This window comes from Aegilops tauschii, chromosome 6 (genome assembly GCF_002575655.3).
Source record: "Aegilops tauschii subsp. strangulata cultivar AL8/78 chromosome 6, Aet v6.0, whole genome shotgun sequence".
NCBI classification, from domain to species: Eukaryota; Viridiplantae; Streptophyta; class Magnoliopsida; order Poales; family Poaceae; genus Aegilops; species Aegilops tauschii.
The window spans coordinates 363,679,515-363,689,953 of record NC_053040.3 but is presented as its reverse complement, the minus strand read 5'-3'; the positions used below and the strand labels follow the sequence as shown (position 1 = coordinate 363,689,953).

Genomic DNA, 10,439 nt, shown 5'->3' with positions numbered 1-10,439 from the left:
TTTCATAAGAGCATCCATTTTATCACTCAAGGTAGTAATTTCTTTGACATAATTTACCTTCTTACCAGTTGGAGCTCATTCGGTATGCCATTGAGAGTAATTTGCCATAATATTATCAAGGAGTTTTGTAGCTTCTCCCAATGTGATTTCCATAAAGGTTCCACTTGCAGGAGAGTCTAGAAGATTTCTAGAAACAAAGATTAATCCCTCATAGAAATTTTTTTATAATCATCCATAAACTTAAACCATGAGTGGCACAATTTCTTATCATTAATTTCATTCCCTCCCAAGACTATGCAACATGTTCATGCTCAAGTTGCTTAAAATTTATAATTTGATTTCTAAGAGAAATAATTTTGGCGGGAGGAAAATACTTGGCAATAAAAGCATCCTTACACTTATCCCAAGAATCAACACTATTTCGAGGCAAGGATGAAAACCAAGTTTTAGCCCGATCTCATAGTGAGAACATAAATAATTTCAATTTAACAATATCATTATGCACATCTTTTTTCTTTTGCATATGCATAATTCAACAAAAGTATTACGATGAGATGCATCATCTTCATTAGGACTACCAGAAAATTGTTCTTTCATAACAAGATTTAGCAAAGCGGCATTAATATCACATGACTCCGCACTAGTGGCGGGAGGAGCAATTGGAGTACTAATAAAATTATTATTAGTACTATTTGAAAAATCACACAACTTGGTGTTTTCTTGAGACATAGTGAGAAAGCAAGCAAACGAGCAAACACAAATGAAAACGAGAGGCAAAGGCAGATAAAAAGGCAAATAAAAAATAAGAGCAAGTAGATGATAGTTTGTGCGAAGGTACTTGATAGGTTTTGATGATGTCTTCCTGCTACTTGTGAGCTGCGTTGGGATTTCCCCGAATAGGAGAGGATGATGCAGTACAGTAGAGATAAGTATTCCCTCAGTTAAGAACCAAGTTTATCTAGCAGGAGAATCACACAAAGCCTCGTAAACAGCACCTGCACACACAAAAGCAAATATTTACACCCAATGCAAACAAGAGGGTTGCCAATCCTCTTGGCAGTTACTTGCAAGTATTAAATATTGTAGTGGTAGATAATAAATTATAAAGAAAAAATAAAATAGAAAATTACAGCAAGGTATTTTTGTGTTTTTATATATGATAAAAGTAGACCCGGGGGCCATAGTTTTCACTAGAGGCTTCTCTCTCGAGGACATAGCATATGGTGGGTGAACAAATCACTATTGGGCAATTGATAGAAAAGTTCATAGCTATGACGATATTCAAGGCAATGATCATGTATATAGGCATCACGTCCAAGACAAGTAGACCGACTCCTGCCTGCATCTACTACTATTACTCCCCACATCGAGGCTATCCAGCATGCATCTAGGGTATTAAGTATAAAACAGAGTAACATCTTAAGCAAGATGACATGATGTAGACAAAGTAAACTAAACAATATGAATAAACCCCGTCGTTTTACCCTTAACGGCAACTATACAAATACGTGTCTTGTCCCTTTCTGTCACTGGGATATAAAACACCGCAAGATTGTACCCATCACAAAGCACCCCCCCACCACCGAAGATAAATCAATCTAGTTCGTCATACCAAACGGATAGATCGAAGAGAAATACAAAGCTATAACAAACATGCATAATAAACTTTAGGAAAGACTCAATTAATATTCATGAATTATCTGATCATAAACCCACAATTCATCGGATCACAACAAACACAGTGCAAAAGAAGATTACATCGAATAGAACTCCAAGAACATCGAGCAGAACATTGTATTGAAGATCAAAGAGAGAGAAGAACCCATGTAGATACTAGCTATGGACCCGTAGGTCTGTGGTGAACTACTCACGCATCATCTGTAGGACAACAAGGATGATGTAGAAACCCTCCATGATCGATTCCCCCCGACAGAGTACCAGAAAAGGCCTCCAGATGGGATCGCGGAAGAACAGAGACTTGCGATGGTAGAAAAATTGTTTCGGGTGGCTCTTCGGTATATGGGGAATAATTGAGAATTTATAGAGGTGGAATTAGGTCCAGAGGTGCCACGAGGGGCCCACAAGCTCAGCCCCCCCTAGGGCGCGCCTGGTGAGCTTGTCACTGCCATGTGACTCTTCTAGTCCTCTCTCGAATCTTCGTGGGTCCCTTCTGGTCCATAAAAAATCACTCTAAAGTTTCAACGTGTTTGGACGCCGTTTGATATTGATTTTCTAAAAAGCCAAAACAAAGAAAAACTGGCACTGAGCACTAGGTCAATAGGTTAGTCCCAAAAAATGATATAAAATAGCATATAAATGCATATAAAACATCTAAGATTGATACTATAATAGCATGGAACAATAAAAAATATAGATACGTTGGAGACGTATCAGGGGTCGAGGGTGATGGTGGGGGCCGGTGGCTGTGGCAGAGGATACCGATGGTGGGGGAGATTGGTGGTGACGACATACAAGAGAAAGGGAAAGGGGAAGGATGGGCGACCTCAAGCCCAATTCCTGGTCGGCGATGGGCTCATCCACCTCGTCGACGCCAGCGCCTATGACAACAACCCATGCTAGCCACACAGATCAGAGCCGGCGGCAAAGAGGGCTCGACTTTCCCGCAGCTCTCCTTTGTTGCCCTCATCGTCTCTACGACGACATCAGCTGGCACCACTGGCTCCTCCCCTGGCGAGGAGGCGGCTCCATCGCAGCACCCTCCGTTGCAGCCCCCACCCCCTCTACGGCGCTATGCGACATCCTCTCGCGTTGCTCGATGACCACCCATGCCGGGGATCTGGTCAGATTAGTGGGCTGGCCACCGCAGCTTGTCGGGATCTAGTCGGGGAGAAGGGTGGGGAAGAGAGAGGCGTGGGGGAAGGGAAATAAGCCAGCCAAGAAGCCCATTCGCGTGGTCTGTGTGTGGAGCGAACACATCCAAAAGATGGCCCGACACGTCGAACGAGGCAATTGCACGAGAAGTTTAAAAATCCGACATCACATTTTTATCCTTTTTTAACACAATGCAAACGCAGACATTCATACTCCCTCCGGTCCTTTTTACTCCGTGTATTAGATTTTTGTCAAGTCAAACTTTATAAAGTTTGACCAAATTTATATTAAAAAATATCAACATCTAAAATAAAATATATATACTATGAAACTATATTTCACAATGAATATATTTTTTGAAAATGATCCAGATCTATTATCAAAATTCAGCAGAAGTACAAAGCATCTCAAACATAATAAAAATTACATTGAGATTTCAAGACCTCCAAACAACCACTACTGTCGCCAGAATGAGCCGCCGACGCGCTGCTGTCGCCGCTCCCCTATCGGAGCCGGCTTGACCTTGTCGATGACAGCCGGGAACTCTTCATGCACATACCCCTAAGGGCTAGCGCCCTCGAGTCGCAGTCGTCGCCGTTGAACCCTTGCATAGATCTGAAGCACCTGACACCAAATCTCGCCACAAGACGAGAAACCCTAACCTCACTGCCCCAAAGAGATGGCAGGAATCTACGTCGGAGCTCCGTCAACTACATTCAGACGGACGAACTCGAGGAGGAACGGAGCCCGGAAGACAAACTCGAAGAAGTAGCGTTGCCATCCGCCCGAGCACCGCACATGCGAGGACTAAAATACCCTAACCTAAACTACTAAATGGAGCGGAGGCATCGGGATTCCCCTCCCCACCACCAGCCGCCGGAGCGGCAGGCAGAGGGGAGGCGAATCCACGGGCTCGCCGGCGATGCTTTTGAAGGAGAGAGTTTGCCCTAGCCACCTAGGGTTAGGGAAGGAAAACTTGTGGGTGCTTAATTTTGTATTTCACAATGAATCTAACTATATTGATCTGGTATTGTGAATGTTGATTTTTTTTTTACAAATTTGGTCAAAATAGAGATACTTCGACTTCAGGCTAAACTTACATGCAGACTAAAAAATCGGAGGGGGTAAAAAAAGGACGCCGATAATTGCCACGCGTGTGGCACAATGGACATCGGCCCACACGCCCCTGTGTGGCATATCTAGCAGGCAGCCCACACAACTCTGTGTGGGCGAATATTAAAACTGCCCACACGTGTGGCACGAAGAGCACCCTACCACATACACGTTCAGCACGATGGGATCGATCCCTCGCATGAATTCGTTCGCCGGGGGGGACACACAGCCCGCACGCCTCTCCATCACACGAGGCCCTTTTCCCTGTGAAAAAAGGAACAAAAAGCCCACTGACAACAAATTAAATGAAAAGGCCCAGATTTTGTTTTCTTTCTTTGACAAATAAAAGCCCAGATTTTGCTCAGCTACTAAAAATGCCATCAGCTTTGAAAAATAGCAGTAAAATTGCCATTTGAGTTTTTTAATAATAGCAAAGGTTTATAAACACATATTTAATCCCCCAATGAAATATGGCAAATCTGCCATGACAAAAAAAATTCAATATTGCCATGTGAAAAAACACAAAATAGTCAAAAAATTCATGTGAACACAAAAATTTGACAGGACAAATAAAAGATTAAAAAATGCAATGGCATTTTTAATTAAAATTGCCATGGAAGTTTAATTAAAATTGCCATGTTTTGAAGGATAATTTTGCCGTGTGTTAGAAAAAACACAAAAAGTTGAAAATCAAGTATGAACAAAGAGATTTGCCATGGCAGATTGGTATCAAAGAATTGCCGTGTTTTGTATGATGAATTTATCGTGTGTGAAAAACACAAAAAGTTGGAAATTCAAGTATGAACAAGAAACTTGCCATGGCAGATTCATATCAAAACTTGCCACGACGTTATTCACATAAACTAAATTTGCAAGGTTGTAAAAGAAGGAAGAAAACTGGCCATGCTCCATAAACTACCGTTGCCATGAAAGATGCAATGAGATCGCCATGGTCCCGTTAAAAAAGAAAACTTGCCACGTTGCAAAAAAAGAAATAAAATTTGCCATGCCCCGTAAACTACATTTGCCATGATACATACACTAAGTTTTTTTTTTTGCACACGGCAAATTCATCATAGAAAACATAGCAGATTTGTATCAAAGAGTTGCCGTGTTTTGTATGATGAGTTTGCCGTGTGCGAAAAAACACAAAAATTTGAAGATCAAAGTATGAACAAGAAAAGTTGCCATGGCAGATTCACATCCAAACTTACCACGGCAGATTCGTATCAAAACTTGCCATGACGAATTCATGTAAACTAAATTTGCCATGATTTGAAAACTAAATTTGCCATGATTTGTAAACTAAATTTGCCATGAACCAATAAACTGAATTTGCCATGATTTGTAAACTAAATTTGCCATGAACCAATAAACTAAATTTGCCATGGTGAATAAACTAAATTTTCCATTATTAACAAACTAAATTTGCCGTGGTTAAGTTAGAAAAAAAAGCATAAAGATTGTCATGGGAGTGTTGACAAAAAACCCTAAATTTGCCATGTTTAGAATATAAAAAAGTTGTTCAAAAATTTGCCATGTTGTTTTTTTTAATCAAAATTGCCATATTTTGTGTGAATGAAAAATTGCCGTGCATGTGAAATACCACGAAAAAAATGATCAAAATTGCCATGGCAATGGCTTTTCAGAAATTGATGCTTCAAATTTATGTTTACACAAAATTCAGTTTGACATGGCAAAAAACTAACTCTGACAATTGAATAGCAACTTGCCATGGCAACTATTCACTAACAACAAAAGATGGAACATATACACCATTGTAAAAATTGCCATGTCAGTTGATTATAATTTGCCATGGAAAACAAATCTGCAATTAATAGTGAATTCCCCATAGTATAATAAATTTCCCATCTTCAATGCAATAAAAGTGCCATATGATCTTTTTATGAATTTGCCATGTCAAAGCAATAAAATTGCCATTTTTCATGCACACAACAAAATGTTAAGTTGCCATCACACAAAGATTTCAGAAAAAAATAGTGCCTCAATCAGAACAGATCAGGCAATGAAAAAGACATAGAGCTATCTAGTTGCAAATCAGAGCATGAGAACAAATGTACTACTAGCAGAACAGCAATGCACCATCTGAATCATTGCCGGGGACAAGGAACTCCATGCGCATCTGGTGGATCCCGACTTCACCGGTGCATCCAGGCGTGCGCATTGGCCGGGCTCGTCATGGGGATCCTGCTCACCAGTGGCTGGACGGGAGCTCTCCGACGGAAACTGCTGGACAAGCTGCTCGCCACCATGGCATCGCGTGCATGTTCCACCCGTTCCAGCAGTCGCAACGCATATCTCCGCTGCCTACAGCTCGTGCTCCCGCTCATGGAGGAGCTCCGCGAGGCGTCCTAGCCCCGGCCCCTCACCGACAATGCTGAATGCCGCCCTGCCCTCCTCAGCCGCACCTTCCAAAGCCGCCCGCCGACCAGGCCGTCGCCCCCGTCGGCGTCCACCGCGACCATGCCGCGGCGTTGGAGCGCCCGAGCTCCGCGTGGCGTCCCCGCCCCGCCTCGTTCATCGCCTTGCTCTCCTCACCCGCGCCTTCCAACCGCCCGCCGATCGGGCCATTGCCCCTGTCGGCGTCCACCACGACCATCCCGCGGCGCCGGAGCCCCTGTTGATCCGTAGATGCTCCTCTCCGACTGCGCCCCGCCTCCTTGAGCAGCGTCTCGTTGGCTTCGGCTCTGCCGCACCTCCTCGAGCTCCGCCTCGTCATCTCCATCGCCCCGCCGCTGACACGCCCATCGGTCGCGCGTGGAGGGACTCATTCTCCTCTTCCAGGGCCGCGCGAACGCCTCGACCTGGTCGTAGCCACGCCGCCGCCCGGCCTGCGGCAAGCCGCCGCTCATGGAGACGGTCGTGCGGGTGGTCTCCGTGCCTTGGCGTGCTTGGGTTGGATCCAGCCATCTACTGCCATCTGGGGCCCTCCAACCGCGCATCTAGCGCAGTCCTTGCCGGGAGCCGCCGGGCTTCGCCGGATTAGAGGCTGGCGGGGGAGGAGAGAATAGGAGTGACGTACTGGTGTGGGTGTGGGGAAGAAAAGGTGAGGCGAGGAGTGGCAAGATAAGGTGAGGTAAAGGAGTCGGCGGCGTTCGGTCAGGTTAGTTTCAGCCCGCACGAGTCCGTGGGCTGACGTGGCAATTTTCAGTGCTCCAAAAATTGTGCAGCTGATGGACGGCATCGAGTGCGTGTGGGCGAGATGCAAACGCCCATACGTGTGGGCGTTAGTATTTTTTTTAAAAAAAGTATTGAGTTTTTCGAAAATAGAGAAAGAAAAGAGTGCTACAACTCGACGAAAGCAGCTGCTCCTGGTCAATCGAGAGTGATCAATGATAACATAGTTAATCTATAAAGTGACAGCTTTCCCCATGAAAAAAAAAGAAAAAAAATACTGCGTGCCGCCGCAGCGACCGGCAAATAGGAGGGCTCGAGAACCTCTCTGTCTCTCTCTAACGCACGTGAGGCCAACCAACAGCCAGCAACCCAGCTTTGACCGGTCAAAATCAGATTCGAAATCACGTTTTCTCTGTCCTTTATCTACTGCCCCGACCCCGACTGCTTCTCCTACCTCCACCCCCCCGTGCGCTGGCTCCGTGCTCCTCCTGCAGATCCTCCTCCGCCACCTCTGGGTCTCGCTACCCGAACCAACCCCACTCCAAGCGCCTCCGCCTCCACCGCCAGGTCCTCAACGGCATCGTCCTCGAGCAGACCCACGGCAGCCCGGCACGACACCACACCTAACAGCGGCCCGGCCCGGAGTGCTGCGTGCCGTGCTTCGGCGCTCCGGCGAGGCACCCGTGCCGTCCGGCGGGCTGTCCGGCCCGACTGGTCTGAGCCCGACGTGGCCCGAGGCACGACAGTGCTGGCCCGACCCGGCCCATGCACCTACGTTCTTCGTCTCCCTCGATCTCCACTCTCCACCAGTCCACTTTTTCGCTCTCCTTCCACCCCCCACCCCCAACCCCGTCTCGTGTCCACCCACCACCAACCCACCCACACCCACGCGCATCACATCTTCATCGCAAGCTAGCTAGCTAGAGTAGGCCAGATCCAAATCACAACGCCGCCCGGCGTGGAGCAGTCGAGTTTCGCCAATGCCAGGGAGCGTGCCGCTGGCGCTGGGGCTGGACACGGTAGGGCTGCAGGTCCCGTGGTACTTCCGTTGCCCAATCTCGCTGGAGCTCATGCAGGACCCCGTCACCGTGGCAACCGGCCAGACCTACGACCGTGCCAGCATCGAGTCGTGGGTCGCCACGGGGAACACCACCTGCCCCGTCACCCGCGCGCCGCTCGCCGACTTCACGCTCATCCCCAACCACACCCTCCGCCGCCTCATCCAGGAATGGTGCGTCGCGCACCGATCCCTCGGCGTCGAGCGCATCCCAACGCCCAAGCAGCCGGCCGACCCGGACCTCATCCGCTCCCTGATCGCCCAGGGGCCTGCCCTCCCCGTGCTCAGGAAGCTCAGGGCGCTCGCCAGGGAGTCTGACAAGAACAGGCTCGTCATGGCCACGCACGAGACCAGGGCGGCTCTGGTGGAAATGGCGTTCGGGGGCAGCGCCGAGGAGGCTCAGGCGGAGGCCATGGCGGTCCTCGCCCTGGTAGGGATGGGGGAGGCGGAAGCTGTGGATGTGGTGGGCAGGGAAGACAGGGTCACCAGGCTTGGCAAAGTTCTTGGCAGCCAGGGGACGACCTTGGAGGCCAAGGTTAATGCAGGTGCCGTCGTGGAGGCGGCTGCTGCGGTGTCTGGGGCGGAGGCCAGGGTGGTGCTTGGCGCAGCTGATGGAGTCATTGAAGGCCTGGTCGCGCTGGTGGACGAGAAGGCCAATGCCCGTGCAGTGCGCATTGGGATCCGAGGCGTCTTTGCTCTCTGCCTGGCCAAGGAGAACAGACAGCGCGCCGTATCAGCTGGCGCCGCATCAGCTCTGGCCCGGCGAGTGGCGGAGGGCGGCTGCGCCGGCGAGCTGGAGCGCGCGCTGGCAGCGGTGGAGCGGCTGTCCCGGACAGAGGGTGGCCGCGAGGCGGTTGTCTCTGGCGCTGGAGGTGGTGCCGCGCTGGTGATCGCGCTAGTGCGTGCCATGTCCGGGCGCGCGGCTGAGCATGCTGCGGGCGCATTGGTGGCCGTGGTGGGCGGGTCTGAGGTGCTGCAGCTGGAGGCCGTCCGAGCAGGTGCCATGAGTCAGCTGCTCATGATGGTGCAAGGCGGCTGCTCGGAGCGTGCCAAACGCAAGGCGCAGCACCTCCTGAAGCTGCTCCGGTCTGCCTGGCCGACCACCGACTCCATGGCCAACTCGGCTGATTTCCTCCAACCATACTAACCCCGCATTGCATCCCCTTTCTGAATCTGAACCACCACGGCACTAGGGCGGGGTGGCGGTGCCTGTATGTAACGGCGGTAGTAGGATCACAGGAGAGATTTTCTCCCCTAAAGAAAATTTCATGAGGCTAGGGCCGGGCAGCGGTGCCTGTATGTAACGGTGGTAGTATGATTTTATTGACACTCTTGCAGTAGAAATTCATGTTTAAAAAGTGTACATATACATATGTACCTTGTTTAATTCTAGACTTCTACTTCCACTCTCTGATGCAAATTAATTTGTTTATATCATGTATGCTTTGATTGCTTGAGATAACAAAAAAATAAAAGAGCTGCATTGCTATTTGGTCATGGTCAGCGCCCCATTGGAATTTCATATGTAGATGGCACTGAGGTTTTTAGGTAGAAATGTTGGAACTTCATTCTACACATATTCCGTCTGACATAGGAGTTGCAGGATGTTGAATTTTCTCTTCTGTCTTCCTTTCCAGGTGAAATCCGTGGCTGCTCCTCAAAATTTATATTTTTTAGGCTTTAATTTTTGGTGTGATGTCATGACACTGCAAGTCACATCTTAAGGCAATTATATTTCTTTTACCTGGAATCACGAAGATTATTTCTTTTTCTTTTGTATTTCGTCTTAGGATACAAAATTAATTGTGAACTGTTTATGTTCCTACAGAATCTTGGTTCCACCCCAGAAGGGGAGCAACACCTCATGTCTGTAAATTATTTCGTTTTGTTGAGGAGCCAAGTGCTACTAGCTTTCATGGTTGGCAATTTTAGTTAGGGCACACTATATAGTAGACAACTACAAAATTTTAGCCCTTAAATTGTTTCTTACCCTATAACACCATATTTGTTCAGTTATTTATTTTCTTATAGTTTTTGTGGCTTTCAAGTGAAGTAAATAATTTAAATTTCCATTCTCTTGGTTTGATAAGTGACATTACAAGGTTAATCTTCTTGGTTTTATTTAGCTCATTGTGTAATTATTCTTATTAAGTTTGCATTACTGACACTCTGCAGTATAAATATCACCACGAAATCTTTGTGCTCTATTGTCACTGTTGATCAATTTACAGGAAAGATTTTTTAAAGGAGAGATACCCTAATTTGACTGCCTCAAGATAAACATCTCATATGGTTCTTG

General features: G+C 47.6%; 1 protein-coding gene across 1 annotated transcript; it reads left to right on the top strand.

Moving 5' to 3' along the window:
• Window positions 1–7,503: 7,503 nt before the first annotated feature.
• Window positions 7,504–9,637, top strand: LOC109745165 (U-box domain-containing protein 26). Its single transcript, XM_020304303.4, has one exon. The coding sequence runs from the start codon at window positions 8,064–8,066 to the stop codon at window positions 9,285–9,287; it is 1,224 nt and encodes a 407-aa protein (XP_020159892.1). The 5' UTR covers window positions 7,504–8,063; the 3' UTR covers window positions 9,288–9,637.
• Window positions 9,638–10,439: the final 802 nt, after the last annotated feature.

Coding starts and splice junctions, on each gene's coding strand:
- LOC109745165 (XM_020304303.4), top strand. CDS start 8,064: ATGCCAGGGAGCGTGCCGCTGGCGCTGGGGCTGGACACGGTAGGGCTG.